Source organism: Notolepis coatsorum, assembly GCF_963971535.1.
Source record: "Notolepis coatsorum genome assembly, chromosome: 6".
NCBI lineage: Eukaryota > Metazoa > Chordata > Actinopteri > Aulopiformes > Paralepididae > Notolepis > Notolepis coatsorum.
Genome location: NC_140170.1, coordinates 172,816,054 through 172,834,301, shown reverse-complemented (window position 1 = coordinate 172,834,301; position 18,248 = coordinate 172,816,054). Strand labels below are relative to the sequence as shown.

Below are 18,248 nucleotides of genomic sequence, written 5' to 3'. Positions count from 1 at the left end.
TTACGAGTCAAAGACCACGTGAAGTGGGTAATTGTGTGTCTATAATAGAGCACTTATTGCCGCGTGCTAATAGTATATTAACGTCAAGCTCAGCCGTGCATTACCGCACCGGAGAGGATATCTACACCGGAGCAGCAGCACCACGGAGGACTTACACCCCACCGGCAGTGCCACTCTCCGGGCAAGGATTATTCTTCTTCATTGCTTTGACCAAGCTGCTGGAACAGAGAACCGCCTACCCCACTGCTACTGTGGGATTTACACCTGCCCGTGAGACCATCACTCAAGCCTGTCTCTGTCGTAACAGAGGCTCGACGGCTCTCACCTACACGGCGCGCATCCTGGGACCAGGTTGCCTATCCCCACTGCTCCAGGGGTGATATTGCCCCCCTGAACCATTGACTTGCATAGAGCTTTGGCCCCCTCTGCTGGCTTACAACCGGTAGTACACCCTTTCCCAGAAGATCCCTAGATAATCCTTAATATCCATTATTGATTTACCTGCACATTCTATTTGCCTTATAAGCGCATCTAAAGTGACCAAGTGATGTAACCTAATATCCCCTTTGTGTAATAAATATTGTAAACGAGTATTTTGAGTGGAAAACCTGTTATTGTGCGAGTGTCGTCATCTAGAATACCTTTGTACGGTGTTGGCCAGCAATGTACAAGTCGGTAGTGATTCAATGATATCAGTACTTGATTAATACAGTCAGGGAATTGTACCCCTCAGTTACAGTGTGGGTTCGTGTCCCTGTGATCTAATATCACTAAAGTTACAGCAATATGTACTGTGAAGTATGTTGGGAATTACAGGAGTATTACTGAATAGAGAGCCTATTAGGATGCTAGATCCTAATGTGAAACACTGTGATTTGCCATATCTTGCTATGCTCGCTCATGCCTGTATTTTTTACTGTTGTGAAGCACTTTGAACTGCAACCTCTGTATGAAAAGTGCTATACAAATAAAGTTATTATTATTATTATAATATTTCCTGGCCTGAATGATTTCCCCAGTCCGGCCCTGGTTAAAAGCCTCCAATGCTTATTAGTGTGTGTGCGTTTGAACGTGTGCATGTTTCAACCATACATTTCCATTTATATATAATAAAAAAAAAAAATAATAATAATTTTATTTTATTTTCTTTACCTCCTATAATAGTGGGGGTCGCGGCTCTCTGACCCCGTTATTTTTGGGTCGCGGCCTGAAAAGTTTGGGAACCCCTGAAGTAGAACAGCTAGCTAGCCGTTGTGGACTCGCCTTTCCACAGCAAAACGGTAGGCAAGGCACCTTGGTTGCGAAATGCAAACTTCAATCTATGTTGTTTAGTCTATCTGTTCAGTACTGTTTCAATATGCACAATGAGATCTTCTGAGAGAATTGTTGAATAGATACACAAATGTTCTAGAATGTTTGATTATGACATCATACTATGACATCATACTGTGACATCACAAATGTTCTAGAATGTGCTATTATGACATCATACTGTGACATCACAAATGTTCTAGAATGTGCTATTATGACATCATACTGTGACATCACAACGGAACATGTTTGAGTGCCATTTGAATAATATAAATAATATGTTTGGTAAGGCTGTCCCCGAAGCCTTTTTTGGGGATTTAAACTTCATCAGGGTTCTTCGAACGGACGTTCGAACCTTCGAAAAAAATTTAAATTAAAAAATAATAATTTTATAATTGTTTTCCCCTCAAACTAAATCCTCAATTTGAATAAAGTGATTCAAACTTCGTCAGGGTTTTTCGAACTGACATTCGAACCTTCGTTTTTAATTAAAAAATTTAAATAAAAAAGAAATAATTCTCATTTTCTTTTATAATTTTTTTTTTATATCCTCAAACTAAGGCCCTGTCCACACGAGCGCTGGATTTAATGTAACCGAAGTTTGAAAAAAATAAACCTCTGTCCACACAGGTGAACAACCGCATATAATTACGTACTCACGGTGGCTGGAAAACCAGCAAACCGATACATGTAGTGCAATGTCAAAGCAGTAGGCGGCGATGTTGTTCAGACATGAAGGCCATTTCAACCAATCAGAAAAGATTGAACGCTCACTAAACTTCCTGTTTAGAAACACCATAGCCATCATTTTGCCAACGGAACATATATTTTCAGCAAAGAAAGAAACTGCAATAAAAGTGCAATAAACAAACGGATACATTCACTGTGTGTTCTGCCTTTCATTTGTTGATGAAACAAAACCATCAGCAACACAATTTACCACCAAGAGCGGATAGATTAGTCTCACAAAAGACCGCCGGTGTTGTTAGCTACATGCTAATGTGAATGGCTATATCTATGTATAGTATATAGCTTAAATGCTAACGTAATGTGGTAACGTTACCGCTATGAATGGATGCAAACATTATTTAACACATTGCAGAATGGGTACAATACAATACGGCTCAATACAAACAATTGTTAAGGGGATGCAGTCTGGACTGGGTTCCTTATAACAATAACTTGACAACACATGAGTTTAGTTTAGCCGCAGCTACATGTTTACTCTGAGCATCAGGTCAGGAATGCGACAACAGACATCAGTCGATCACAACACTCTTCAACACAGACGATACGTTTCGAACAAAAGTTTGTTACAATCATTTTCATATAACGCTACTTGGGACAGCTCTGCTGTAAACACTGGTGTAGCTGGCTCTGCTCTAATCTCTCTACCCCGCACTCGGTTGCTAACTTGCTATTGTTTGACAGTCCGCCGTGAACATGGGAAATAATTGCGACAGCTCTGCTGTAAACACTGGGAATAACCTCGGTTGCTATGCCCACACGCAACTGCAAAACCGCAAAACTTCACCCTGGGCTCCGGTTTTCAAGACCGCGGTTGCAGTGTAGCAAATCCCCGGTTGTGTGTGGCCGAACAGTGCAACTGCGCACATACAATCATGGTTATATTAAATCCAGCGCTCGTGTGGACAGGGCCTAAATCCTCAATTTGAATAAAGTGATTAATCTGATTAAATTAGTATTTTTTCTTTTATTATTTTGTTAGTGATCTAATAAAAAATAACACTTTTATAAATCGAGATCTACTTGAAATCAGCCCGCAATCTACCTGTCTCTCACAGACAGAGAGAGAGAGACACACAGACAGACAGAGAGAGAGAGAGAGAGAGAGAGAGAGAGAGAGAGAGAGAGAGAGAGAGAGAGAGAGAGAGAGAGAGAGAGAGAGAGAGAGAGAGAGAGAGAGAGAGAGAGAGAGAGAGAGAGAGAGAGAGAGAGAGAGAGAGAGAGAGAGAGAGAGAGAGACCTGGAAAGCGAACAGGCTCTTGGAATGGGTGTCTGGGAGGAAGTGGGGGGTCTTTCGATGTTGATTAAACGGCAAGCAACTAAAATGGGGGACCCTGATGTAAACAAGACGAAAGTCTTTCTCTGGTCTGCATCCCCTTAACAATTGTGTGTATTGAGCTGTACTGTATTGTACCCATTCTGCAATCTGTTAATAAAGTTTTCAATCAATCAATCAATCAATCAATCAATCAATGTCATGAGTGCAAAATTAAAGGACAATAAATCTAATCTAACTGAAATTGTGTAGCACAGACCTTTCTATGGATCAAAACCTCAATATTATTACGGTGTAGTTAATACTTCATGTATCCTTAATCCCTAGGCTAATGAGGCACTAAGATGTTAGTAAAAGAAAAAGAACGTATGCCAATGACAGGAAGTAACGGTATATATATGTGTGTGTGTGTGTGTGTGTGTGCACTGTGCACAAGTGCACATCTAGGGGCGGGGTGTAGATTTGGTCTCCCTGATGTTGACTCCTTAGCCACAGCCTTGGGTTGTTTAATACTGTTTCATAACGGCCGCTGTGTGGGCCAGTTTCGGGGCTGGTGCGTGGACCGGTGCGTGGGTTGGTGCGTCTGTATGTCCCGGGCTGAATTTGTGTCCCAGTCCGCCCCTGGTTGTAGCTGTAACAGAATAATTGTATTAACTATTAATTAACTATTATTCAATAGCGTTTCAATTATAATGAATTAAAGAATTGTATAAAGAATTTTCCATGTTCTGTCATCTAATAATATATTCCATTGCCTTTCTTATCTGTATCAAAGTCAAAATGTTGGTATCGTGACAAGACTACAACATACAAAAGCAGCTTGACAACTGATATCCTTTGCGTCTAGTAGGCATGGGCCAATTTGTGATTTTGGTGGTATGTGCTATTTGCACAGATGTTTAGCCCTTACTATGCACACGCACAGTATAATATGCATGTAATAAATTGTTTGTTAATAAACTCTGTTACTTGAACAATTTTCTTTCTTTCTTTAGATTTTATTTATTTAAATTTGATGTGCTCCTTGGGAAAAAGGTTAGCGTAGAGCCTTATATATGGAGACACTAACATTACATTATCAAACATAGGGACGAAGACTGTAAAAAAAAGTGTCTACAATGTTTTATAATCTTTGTTAATTTATCAAAAAAAATGCAGTGCCCCCGAAATACAAAAAAAGCCCCCGAAAATCAATTAAGGGGGGCAAAAAAAGCCCTGAAAAAAAAAAAGTTTATTTCTAACCCTGGTTCCTGAGGTCCAGCTTCGTGAAAATGGTGGCACCTTGCAGGGGCTCAAAAGCAGAGTCAATTAATGGCAGGGGGTACTTGTTCTTGACCGTGATGTTGTTGAGACCCCGGTAGTCAATACAGGGGCGAAGGGAGCCATCTTTTTTGGAAACGAAGAGAGGAGGAGGGGGTAATAATGCCTGAGGCCAGGGAGTCGTGGACGTATTTCTCCATGGACTCCCTCTCCGGGCGTGAGAGATTGAACAGGCGACTAGCGGGGAGCGGCCCCCCGGGAGCAGGTCAATAGCACAGTTGTACAGGCGATGGGGTGGCAAGGAGAGAGCACGCTGTTTACTAAAAACAGCCTCTAAATCATGATAAATTGGAGGGATAGCAGAAAGGTCAATGGGTTTGTTGGGAACGCGAGAACCAGCGGCCTCCAGTGGCGGCCGAGCTGACTGTAGACAAGAGGCGTGGCAGTGAGCGCTCCAGCTCACGACCAAGCCTGTTGGCCAGTTTATCACAGGGTTGTGCACAGTGGCGGCCGCTGGGTACTTCGCCACTAGGGGCGCTATACCAAACATTTAGCAAATGTTTGGTAAAAAAAGCCCAACACAAACACGCACAGCTCTCTCGCTCTCTCTCTCTCTCTCGCTCTCTCTCTCTCAGATGATGTCAGATCCATTCAATAATAAACACATTTGTAAAGCTCGTTATTTTAAACAAGTTACCATTCATTGTCTGAGTGGTTATGTCCCACATGCGGCGAAATTAGAGAGAGAGAGAGAGAGCGAGAGCGAGAGAGAGAGAGCATTTTAATAAAGTTACATTTTCAACAAGATTGCTGCTATTTAAACACTTCATGGAAACGGGGTAACGTTAACCTTATGTCGACTGTAGTATTGTATGACCTCGACATAACGTTTAAACGTTAACGTTACTCCGTTTCCATGAAGTAATTATAAAAGTGGCCAGCTAAGATGACGGAGCTAACAGCTAGCAGTAGCTGTAACGTTACAACGTTATGCGGCATCAGTAGACAACGTATCATGTATTAAACTAGAGTTAAGATCGCTAATCTACCTTGTTGTTGGCTTGTTGATAAAGTATATCCACTCCATGGCATTGTCCATCCAGCCTGTGTTGATGTCCATCCATTGTCCGCATCCATATAGCTTGTTGTTAGCCAACAAGCTGTGTGAGTGAAGAGCTGTGTCTTTGTCCATTTCCGCCTCGAACAGCCTGCAAACTACCTGGCGTTCTATCGCCATGCTCTAAGACAAACTCTAACCTTAACCAACTTTGAAAGAGTGCCTAAGCTCAGTGTAGTTGCTGTTGTTGTTGACGAGTCGACTGAACTGCTGTTGCTGTGATAAACCTCCTCCTGGCGCATTCTCTCTCTAAGCCAACCCGAGAAATGCGGCTATGGAAAAAAACTGGCATCGCGTCGGCCAATCAGAGAGCGTCTCCACGAAAATGCGGCTATGGAAATTCTTCACGGAAGTTCACGCTGCTGCCTAGACCGCTTCAAATCGCGCTCGTATTCCAACATAATAGTCATATTTCAACGCACAACGCCGTATGCACTGATTGGCTGTGACGGAGACAGCGATCAAACTGTGACGCGCACTCAGAGCGCTATCGCTTCTAGCCCGGGCGAGAAATACGAAAAAATAAAAAAAAACGTCACTTCCTGCTCATGAAAACGATGTTTTTTTAATTTAGATAATAACATTATATTGTGCATTGGAAATACAAACATACTTAAAATGAGTAAATATTATTCATTTTAAACATGTTTATATTATTTATAGGGCTATAAAACACCAAAACGAAAAAGTTTTATTGTCTTCTTCTCTGATTTAACAGCAGCTGGCCAGCAGGTGGGTCGGCACCCTTGCGCCCCTAGTGGCGAGCCGCCACTGGTTGTGCAGCTTTAGCCAAGGCATGCCGAGAACAATGGGATTATGGGGGGAATTAGTGACGTGGAAGCGGATAACCTCGCTATGATTCCCTGAGAGCAGGAGGCGGAGGGGTCTGGTGTGACGAGTTATTCGCGAGAGAAGCTTCCCGTTGGCCGTTGTAACACAGCGTGGCACTGAATTGCATGTTTGGACCGGAGCTGGGAGCATAATTTGGGCCCGAACATGCCCCCAGCATTACTGTCGAGCCGGAACGTTTGGGCGAATCGGACATGCAGCGAGGGAGTGGCCAAGTTGACCGCAATACAGGCATGCCCCCGTCTGGAGTCTGTGATGGCGTTCGCTGGGAGAGAGGTGAGAGCGGTCGAGCTCCATAGGTTCAGAGAGGCTGTGCTCGGCGCGGACGGTGCGCCCGGAGGGGGGAGAGCGAGGTGAGCTGGGCAATGGCGGACGAGCACCGCTAGCTTTTTCACTGCGGCGTTCGCGAAGGCGCGTGTCCAGTTCTCTGGCTAAATTAATTCGCTCATCTAGGGAAGACGGCTTCTCCTTGGACGCCAATTCATCCTTTAGGACAGGGGTAGGCAACCCTAGGCACGCGTGCCTGCATAGGCACGCGGGGGCATTTTCATAGGCACAGGGGGCAGCATTAAAAAAAAAACATAAAAGAAAATATATATATCATTTTTTTTTTTTTTATATATATTATAGTGAACTATTTTGCACTGTTGTCGCATTTATCTTGTTGAAATCCTCCCACAGGTTCTTTTTACTACCACATATTTAATTGAGACCCTTTATTTGTTTATTATTTCAATTTAGCTGGAAATACATTGCTACATCATTCAGTAATATTTGCAGAGCCTTATAACAAAAACATTATTACGGTCACCATTGTGACCAGTGGGATTAATCAACATTTTATTATTTATTTGTCTATTTCATTGAACATTGCACATGTTAAAAGCCATTTTTTTTACTCTAAATGTGAGTATTACCAAGTCAACTTGTGTTCTTAAAACAATGACAATAAACATAGTTTTATTAGGTTGAAATAATGTGGTTGTGTACTTATTTTTCTGTTAACTTATTATGGATTGAAAACTGAAAACATTAATGCACAGTAACTGAACTCAATATTTTTAAGTTCTGGTAACTTATTATTATTTTTTTTTTACAGTGTAGTCTTGCGATCAATCAAAACTTATTTATACGATATACCTCACATTCACCCTCCATTCACATCCTGGTGTTCTCCTGGTGTTCTCCATTAGGTCTGTAGGTGGAGCTATGACAGCACACGTACAGTACACACACTGATGGTGTGTGATGTGTCCAAAAATGAATGGGCAAATGTGAGTGAAATGGTCGCACTGTATGCAGCTGTTTGTCTGCATTGCATTCCCCCCCCCCCCCCCAACTCAGATTTAGGGTTGATACAACCATCATAATAATATTGTTAATAATAACAATAAAAAAATAAAATACAAAAATAATAACAATAACAATAATGATGTAATAATGTAAAAATTATCATTAAAAATACCTGATTATGAGAAAAAAAATTATGATGCATAGAATATTGTTGAGGCACACTAGTTACAACTATATTTCAAACAGGCACTCCATGTCAAAAAGGTTGCTGACCCCTGCTTTAGGACGTCACTGAGGCCTTGGCGAAAAGCCCCTCGTAATGGCGTGTCATTCCACTCGGAACCTGCTGCTAGGATACGGAATTCAATTGCATATTCGCTCACGTTGCGATTACCTTGGCGGATTGTGAACAAGCCGGCAGTACTATCCGAGCCCCCAGGAGGATTGTCGAAGACTTTGCGCATGTCGCCGATATATGCGGAGTATGAATCGCAGAGGGGGTACCGACTGAAGTGGAGGGCGGTTGCCCATTATAACGCGGGACCTTTGAGCAGACCCGACAGGTAAGAGACTTTAGACTTATCACTTAGGAAGGTCTGTGGCTGTTGTCCGAATACTAATGAACATTGGAAGATAAAGGCACGACACTTAGAGACGTCCCCGTCGTAGCGTTCTGGTGCGGGGACATGGGGCTCCCAGTATGGGGGCGCGACAGGTGGGGTTGGCTGGGCAGAGATGTATGCATCAAAACGGTTACATCGGTTGTCTCGCTCCGCAGAGCTGAGTGTGAGAGCGCCAAGTTGGGTAATAGTTTCATCCAGTAATTGTGAGTGTTGGTTTACCAGAACGGCGTGTCCATTGAGGACGGTCTGGAATTCCCTCCATTCTCCGGGCTCCGGTGATGCTGGGTTCGTCATCTGGTCGGAGTGTTCTGTTAGGATAGGGGTTTGGCGGAGCCCAATTGCAGAACACAGGAGGAGAGAGAATGGAGCGGTTTAGGTTGGTTTTAATTATGATTACCTAAGCACAGTTTCACAAATAGGAATGTGCGACAGGTACAAGAATGTTCTCGAGATGAGGAATGGTGCGTTCCATGTGCCGCACGGGGAAGCAGACAGTTTCACAAATAGGAATGTGCGACAGGTACAAGAATGTTCTCGAGATGAGGAATGGTGCATTCCATGTGCCGCACCGGGCGTCCAGGTGAGCGAAGTACCAGGACGGTGGTCCTGGGGCACAGAGAGAACAGGATTAGGACAAGGCAATTCAACAAGGTTTGAGTAGCAAGGCTAGAGCTAGTCGTCGTACCTAGGAAGTAAGGTTAACACTCCGACGAGGGTAGAACAGGATCTGCGGGCTGAAGTATCCTCACTCACGCTGATGAGGGAATCCGTCACAGCCATGTTGATTGAGGTGCTGGCAGCGTGGGAAACCGGGGAACGGATGCTGCCCATATAAGGGTGTGAGAGGATAAGGGGTGAGGGAGGCTTCCGCCGTGATGGTGATGGTGAGGAAGGAGGAGGGGTGAGGAAGGCTCTCGCCGTGATTACAACAGTATCACAGACTACATCGACTTTTGTGTGGACTCCAATGTCCCATCAAGGACTGTTACCTGCTACCCTAACAACAAGCCATGGGTCACTAAGGACATCAAAGCCCTACTGAACGAAAAGAGGAGGGCTTTCAACGCAGGTAACAGGGAGGAGGTAAAAAGAGTTCAGGGGCTGCTGAGAACCAACCTCAGGGAGGCCAAAGACAATTACAGGAGGAAGTTGGAGGGTAAACTCGAGAAAAACAATGTCAAATCAGTCTGGTTGGGCATGCAAACCATAACCGGCATTAAACCGGCGGGGGGAAGGGGAGTGGATGGAGACAAGGATAGGGCTAATGAGCTAAACCTGTTTTACAACAGGATTGACTCAGTGGCCCCTGCTAGTCTCTGTCCCCCCCCCCCACACACACACAAGTCCAGTTGCCCTGTCCGCCGCCTCTCAGCCCCTCAACTCCAGCAACCCCACCCCCCCCCCCCCTTCCTGGTGCAGCCTTCCTGGTACAGCTTGACGACCCGCCCCTCCCCCCAACACCTGAGACCCCCATAGTGTGGCTTTCTGCAAACCAGGTGAATAAACAGCTGAGCAAAATACACGCAGGCAAGGCCTAAACCCAAGGGTACTCAAAGCCTGTGCCTCTCAGCTGTGTGATGTGCTCCAGCACATAATCAATATGAGACTTTACAGGTTGAAAAAACCCTCAGCTCTGAACTAGGCAAAATCTGCACCTGGCTCGCTGATAACAAACTATCATTACACCTGGGTAAAACAGAGTCCATTCTCTTCGGATCAAATAACAAACTCAGAAAGACCGACGGCTTCTCAGTTACAGTGGGTGACAACATTGTCACAAGGAAAGATGAAATTACCTATCTGGGTTCCATCCTAGAGGCAAATCTTTCCTGTGACAAAATGGCATCCAATGTAATCAAAAAAGTCAACCAACGAACTAGATTCTTGTACCAGATCTCCTGTCTGGTAAACAAGAATACCCTGAAGACTCTGGCAGGAGCACTCATTCAAGGGTACTACGACTATTGTTACAAAGGATCAGATTAAACCGAATATATATATTTATTTATTGATATATATTGCATAGTATTTGTATATCGTTTGATATCCCCTGTATATTCCTTGTACATATACACAGAATATCCCTTTAGCCCAGACCATAATATTTCATTCTCCTATTGGACAGCGGTCCACCGGCGCCAGGGACCGGCCTCCGTAGCCAGGTTCAAAGTCACCGTCAAGATGTGTCTGGACATGCCCTGCCTTGCCCAGGGATACGCGACAGGAGTGAGAGTGGAACTAGTTTTGTTCACAGTGCGTATAAATACGGCGCAGGTGAATGTAGAAGCCCCTTCTTCCCTTACCTCCGTACCCTTCGTCCTTAGTATGTTACCGATAAGTTGAAGCCTCACCCACGATACAACGTGCGGTGAAGTATGGCCTGTTTGGCCTCAGAATAGAGCATCGAGACCGCGTGCGAATTAATAACTGAATTGTCAGAGTTTGGCGCCCGAGTGCTCTTAAAGGTGGTCCGCGTAACCCTGAGTTACCAAGACAAGGTCATGGACACTTACGCCGTCCTTGACGACGGGTCAGAGAAGACCCTTCTCCTCGCATCCGCTGCGGCCCAGCTGGGGCTGCGGGGGAGCGAAAACCAGATGACGATTCGGACAATAAGAAGAGATCTAAAGACGATAAAGGGCGAGAATGTCTCCTTCACTATCGCAGCAAGCGGGCAGCCAGAGAGACGGTATAGGATTACTAATGCTTTCACCAGCCAAGAAATAGGCCTGTCGCAGTATACCTACCCCATCGCCAAGCTGATGGATAAATATGTGCACCTGCGTCAACTACCTATCCCGCTCATAGACGGCGCCACCCCGACCCTGCTGATAGGCTCCGACCATGCAGACCTCATAGTCCCGATAGACCGGGTCCACACAGGGCCCAGAGGCTGTCCTGCAGCAGTCGAGACCCGCCTAGGATGGACATTACAAGGCCCCCTCGCTAAGTCTCTTAACCGAACAGCAGCCACTAGCTGCCTCCACTCCAGAGTGACAGAAGAAGACACCACCCTCCTACAGCATGTCGAGAGGCTATGGACACTAGAGACAATGCCCTTTAAGAACGAAAAGAAAGACATTCGTTCCAAGGAAGACATTTACGCCATAGCACTCCTCGAGCAAGGGACAAAGAGTCAAAGTCAACGGAGTGATGAGATACACAACTCCACTCTTGAGGCGAGAGGGTATGCCCACCTTCCACGCCCCAAAAGAAGCGACGGAGCGGTATCTATTGAACACAGAGCGGCGCCTAGCCAGAGACCCCGCTCAAAAGACTGTGTACCGCGCTGAGATTAACAAGCTAATCACAGCGGGACACATAAAGAAAATTGACATTAAAGAGGCCGATCAGACGACCGAATCATGGTACGTGCCGCACCACAAAGTCCACCACAACGGCAAGGATCGTATTGTGTTCAACTGCAGCTACCAGATCGGATCACAAAATCTGAATAAAGAGCTCTTGCCCGGCCCAACACTCGGCCCCTCCCTACTAGGCGTGTTACTACGTTTCCGCCAGGACAAGGTGGCCATCAGCGGCGACATCAAAGGGATGTTCCTGCAGGTGAGACTAGTGGAGGAGGACAAGCCCCTGCTGCGGTTCCTATGGAGAGAGAGGATCGGGGATGAGCAACCAGCCATCTATCAATGGGAAGTCCTCCCTTTCGGAACCACATGCAGCCCATGCTGTGCTACGTTTGCACTGCAAAAACACGTCGCAGAGGACCCAGCAGCTGATGAAGAGGTCCGAAAAAGTGTAGAAAATAGTTTCTACGTGGACAACTGTCTGCAAAGCGTCTCGACGCCAGAAGAAGCCGAGGCCCTTCTACTCAAGCTCCGCGCCTCCCTGATCAAAGGCGGCTTTGATCTCAGGCAGTGGGCCAGCAGCGACCCGCAAGTATTGCGCAGCCTCTCCCCCGAGGACAAGGCAGCAAGCAGCGAGACCTGGATGGCGACCACCCCAGGAGAAGCCCAAGAAATGACATTAGGACTAGTCTGGCGCTTCAAAACAGACTCGCTCCATTATAAACACACACCCCTGACCAAGGAGCAGGGAAGGTCGACTGCACTACCGACCACCAGACGGAGTGTATACAGAACACTCGCCAGACAATATGACCCGTTGGGATGTATTCTACCTTACACCACCAGGGCAAAGATGATTGTAAGAGCGTTATGGGACAAGGACCAGGGCTGGGACGACCCCATACCCGAACACATTGCATCCACATGGAGAGAGTGGGAGACGGAACTCAGCTCACTCCCAGGTGTTAACATACGCCGCAGCTACTTCCCACCCACAGTGAGGCCGGAGACGTGCCAGATGGACCTGCACGTTTTCAGCGACGCCTCCGAAGTAGCCTACGGTTCGGTGGCCTACTTGCGTGCCCGAGAGGAGGGAGGAGAAATACATACTGCTTTCATCCTGGCTCGCTCAAGAATAGCCCCACGAAAGCAACAATCTATCCCGCGTCTAGAGCTCTGCGCAGCCCTAGCAGGAGCGCAACTCGCCACGTTAATCCAACGTGAACTCACCATTCCGGTGCAAAGAACAATCTTGTGGTCAGACTCCACGACAGTACTCACATGGATCCGGTCTGATTCGTGCAGATACAAGGTCTTCGTGGGAGTCAGAGTCACAGAGATTCAAGATTTAACAGAAGTAGCAAGCTGGAGGTATGTGGACACAAAACACAACCCAGCTGACGTCATCACCCGGGGAATGTCCCTGGATGACCTCACCCGTCACAACCTATACAGTGACGGGCCAGAGTTCCTCAAGCTCCCGGAAGAAGAGTGGCCTACACCCACCCCACGGGAAGCGAGTAAAGAGGAGGCAGAAAACAAGAAATCTATGTTCTGTGGATTGAACACACTCGTCTCCACAGACCCCGACATAGACGATTGCCTCACCCTAGAGAGTGCGCAGCTAAAGACATTCCTGTGGCACCACCCAGAGGTTCAGCTCACTACTGACATTACTGCAGCTGACTACGAAGAAGCGGAACTTCTTCTACTACAACGAGCCCAGAGAGACTCGTTCCCCGATGAGCTAGACTGTCTACAGGGAGCAAAGCCAGTCCCATCAGACAGCAGACTGCTCCACCTAGCCCCAGAGAGCGACGCCCATGGTCTCATCAGAGTGGGTGGTCGTTTGCGGAGAGCCCCAGACTTACCGGATGACGTCAAGTACCCGATAGTCTTAAACAGCCGACACAAGGTCACAGAGCTGATCATAAAGAAATACGACGAGGATGTGCATCACGCCGGGGCAGAGAGAGTCTTCGCGGAGATCAGACGTCGTTATTGGATACTGCAAGGGAGAGAAGCAGTGCGGCGCTTCCAGCGAACCTGTCTAGACTGTCGTAAGTGGCGAGCGCAGCCCAGTATACCCCGGATGGCTGACCTACCTCCCTGTCGCCTCCGACTTGGCGACAAGCCCTTTCACTCCACCGGTATGGACTGTTTCGGCCCGCTGTATATAAAGAAAGGAAGAGGCACCGAGAAGCGGTGGGGTATTGTATTCAAATGCATGACCACCCGAGCGATGCATATAGAACTCCTTCCAACCATGAGCACAGACTCATTCCTTATGGCCTTCCGAAGATTCACATCGCGGAAAGGCAAACCGTCTATATTGTTGTCTGATCACGGGACAAACTTCAAAGGCGGAGAAAGAGAGCTGAGAGAGAGCTTCCAAGCTATGGGCCCAGAACTTAAGACCCACCTCGCTCCATACCAGATTGACTTCCAGTTTAATCCCCCGAACGCACCTCACTTCGGTGGAACTTGGGAACGAGAAGTACGTTCAATAAAGACAGCCCTGTACGCCGTGCTTGGGGCCCAGACCGTGGCGGAAGAAGTCTTAATGACAGTCCTCACGGAGATCGAGGGAGTATTGAACTCAAAGCCCCTCGGTTACGTCTCAAGTGATGTAGCAGATGTCGACCCAGTCACCCCCAACACACTCTTGATGGTGCGGCTGGACCCCGCGCTACCACAGACAATGTACAGGCCTGAAGAAGCGAACGGCCGAAGAATGTGGAGGTACAGTCAAGTATTGGCTGACAAGTTTTGGAACAGCTTCCTACTCCACTACTTACCGTCTCTACAGACCCGCAAGAAATGGGTGAAAGAGAGAGACAATTTGACAGAAGGAACAGTCGTCATGATTATCGACCAGTCACTACCCCGAGCTATGTGGCCGGCTGGCCGCGTAAGCAAAGTGATCACCGGTGCCGACGGAAAGGTCCGAGCAGCCGAAGTGCTCGTCCAAGGGCGGACCTACACCCGACCCGTGGCGAGGCTAATAGAACTGCCAAGGCTCCCCGATACCATCGATGACGACCATGACCCCATGACTTTGTGAACTGACCGATCCCTCACAACAGACATTGAGTAGTGGACAGTGCGGTTAATCTGTCTCTGCTTAGCTAATTAGGTGGGACTAATTAGGGGGCGGCTGTTACAAAGGATCAGATTAAACCGAATATATATATTTATTTATTGATATATATTGCATAGTATTTGTATATCGTTTGATATCCCCTGTATATTCCTTGTACATATACACGGAATATCCCTTTAGCCCAGACCATAATATTTCATTCTCCTATTGGACAGCGGTCCACTGGCGCCAGGGACCGGCCTCCGTAGCCAGGTTCAAAGTCACCGTCAAGATGTGTCTGGACATGCCCTGCCTTGCCCAGGGATACGCGACAGGAGTGAGAGTGGAACTAGTTTTGTTCACCGTGCGTATAAATACGGCGCAGGTGAATGTAGAAGCCCCTTCTTCCCTTACCTCCGTACCCTTCGTCCTTAGTATGTTACCGATAAGTTGAAGCCTCACCCACGATACAACGTGCGGTGAAGTATGGCCTGTTTGGCCTCAGAATAGAGCATCGAGACCGCGTGCGAATTAATAACTGAATTGTCAGAGTTTGGCGCTATACCGTCGAGTGCGACATATTTCTATTAAGTCTTTAATAGTCTATTTGTGTATAGTGTATCGTGCGGTTAGAATTCTATAGTGACCAGCATCTCCAACGCTTTCTCGTATTAGCTAGAGTTCTTATCCAGGCTGGGCCGACCGCATGGTGCTTTCACCCGAGGAGACCTAGGCGAGAACCGTATGGACATGTACACTGGATTAATCTACCCGACGACTACATAGCCCTTTGCGGCTGGAATATATTTGCTTTGGTCCTGTGATTTATGGAGCGGATAATCGCCGACGCCTGCACGTGTTGGATTTACCCCGAGAGGAGTCAAGTCGAGTCGGCGCCCAGAGAGCCTGAGGCCGACTAGCTTTCTTCCCTGTGGAGCTACAGTCTACAAGAGAACCAAGCTGTATTCGTCTGTGGATCAAGAGGCTACTGCACCGGCTTCTGTACCTGAAGTCTCCCTAGTCATCGTTGACCAGACGTCCTACTACCGACAGATCTTCTACCCCCCTGCTGGCTTACAACCAGTGGGAACCCCTTCCAGTATCCTCCGCTATATTACTAGTGCACCATAGATATAATTCCCTCAGATTCAGGTTGTATAATTACCTCCTGCGTAACCAGAGAATGGACATTCGTTATTGATTTGCCTACGCATATTCCTTTGCCTTACAAGTGCATTCAAAGAATAATGTAAAGTATCCTATGTACCTTTTGCTCCATTAAATACTTGATTAATACCTTTGACTGGAACCGATTTCATTGTGGGAAGTGTTCATCATATTCATATATCGTGTACTGTATGGCCAGTAATTAAAGTACATAAAGCGGTAGTGGTTTAATGATACCATACTTATCAATACAGTCAGGGAATTGTACCCCTCAGTTACAACTATGCTTGCACCTCATGGTACCAAAGCACCTCAAAGGCGCTAAAAACAAGATTACAAACATCACAAAACAAACTGGTCAGACTACTGCTTGATCTTACTCCTAGAACCCACCTCACCCCTGCACACTTTGCCAACCTAGGATGGCTTAGAGTAGACGAGAGTACAGCAACTTGCAATGGGCCTGGTCTACAAGATACACTACACCACTAAGGTACCCATGTACATGTCAAAATACTTCCCAAAGGTCAGTGAATACCACAACCACAATTGATTGATTGATTGAAAAGTTTATTAACAGATTGCAGAATGGGTACAGTACAGTACAGCTCAATACATACAATTGTTAAGGGGATGCAGACCAGAGAAAGACTTTCGTCTTGTTTACATCAGGGTCCCCCATTTTCAATTCATCATAACATATATGACACACACGACATACAGATAGACAGTACTGCTACATCTATACATTTATGACATACCAGATTTGCAAATACAGTACTGTTTGTGATACAAAAAGTGTCCAGAAAAAGAGTGTATATACATTTGACGTAGAAACTGTACATTGGAGAAGGTTGGGTAGGTGGGGTGGGGTTGGGTGGGTGGGTGGGGGGGCTGTACATTGGAGGTGTGGGGGGGGGGGGGGGTGGGGGACACTGTACACTGTACATTGGAATACTGACAAAGCCATACTTGGTAATTTACTGTACAACTGGGTTAGGACATTTGTAGGGGCCAGTTTCGAATTGCAGTCTCCCGTAGGTGTTCTTTGAGAGTGTTTTTGAAAGTGGGTAGTGATTCACATTCCTTTACAGCTTTGGGTAGCGCGTTCCACATTGATGTGGCATAATTGCGAAACATGTTTAGTCCCTTGTTTGAGCCGAATCTGGGTTTAACATGATTTGTGGAGCTCCCTCTGGTGTTGTGACCGTGGTATTCACTGACCTTTGGGAAGTATTTTGACATGTACATGGGTACCTTGGTCGTGTAGTGTATCTTGTAGACCAGGCCCATTGCAAGTTGCTGTACTCTGTCGTCTACTCTAAGCCATCCTAGGTTGTCAAAGTGGGCAGGGGTGAGGTGGGTTCTAGGAGTCAGGTCAAGTAGTAGTCTGACTAGTTTGTTTTGAGATGTTTGTAATTTGGTTTTTAGTGCCTTTGAGGTGCTTTGGTACCATGAGGTGCAAGCATAGTCGTAGTACCCTTGAATGAGTGCTCCTGCCAGAGTATTTAGGGTATTCTTGTTTACCAGAGAGGAGATCCGGTACAAGAATCGAGTTCGTTGGTTGACTTTTTTTTATTACATTGGATGCCATTTTGTCACAGGAAAGATTAGCCTCTAGGATGGAACCCAGGTAGGTAATTTCATCTTTCCTTGTGACAATATTGTCACCCACTGTAACTGAGAAGCTGTCGGTCTTGCTGAGTTTGTTATTTGAACCGAAGAGAATGGACTCTGTTTTGCCCATGTGTAATGATAGTTTGTTGTCGGCGAGCCATATGCAGATTTTGCCTAGTTCCGAGCTGAGGGTTTTTTCAACCTGTAACAACACCAGAGGGAGCTCCACAAATCATGTTAAACCCAGATTCGGCTCAAACAAGGGACTAAACGCGTTTAGCAATTATGCCACATCAATGTGGAACGCCCTACCCGGAGCTGTAAAGGAATGTAAATCACTACCCACTTTCAAAACCACTCTCAAAGAGCACCTACGGGAAACTGCAATCCGAAACAGGCCCCTGTAAATGTCCTAACCCAACCCCCTCCAATGTACAGTAAATGCCCTAACCCAATAATACACGAGACCCTCTTCTTGGGACCAAGTAAGGTTTTGTCGATAATCCAATGTACAGTTACCCCCCCCCCCCCTACCCCACTACCTCCAATGTACAGTTTCTTCGTCAAATGTATATACTCTCTCTGTATCACAAACAAT

The 18,248-nt window shown here is 46.3% G+C and overlaps 1 protein-coding gene across 1 annotated transcript in view; it reads right to left on the bottom strand.

Moving 5' to 3' along the window:
• Nucleotides 1-9,307, bottom strand: part of LOC311229753 (protocadherin-1-like) — a gene marked incomplete at both ends in the record, with an annotated part of 32,627 nt that extends 23,320 nt beyond the window's left edge. The window contains 2 exons of the mRNA XM_084315828.1: nt 9,046-9,082; nt 9,226-9,307. Of these exons, the coding sequence (XP_084171954.1) occupies nt 9,046-9,082; nt 9,226-9,307 (119 nt within the window). The remainder of the gene's footprint in view (nt 1-9,045; nt 9,083-9,225) is intronic.
• Nucleotides 9,308-18,248: the final 8,941 nt, after the last annotated feature.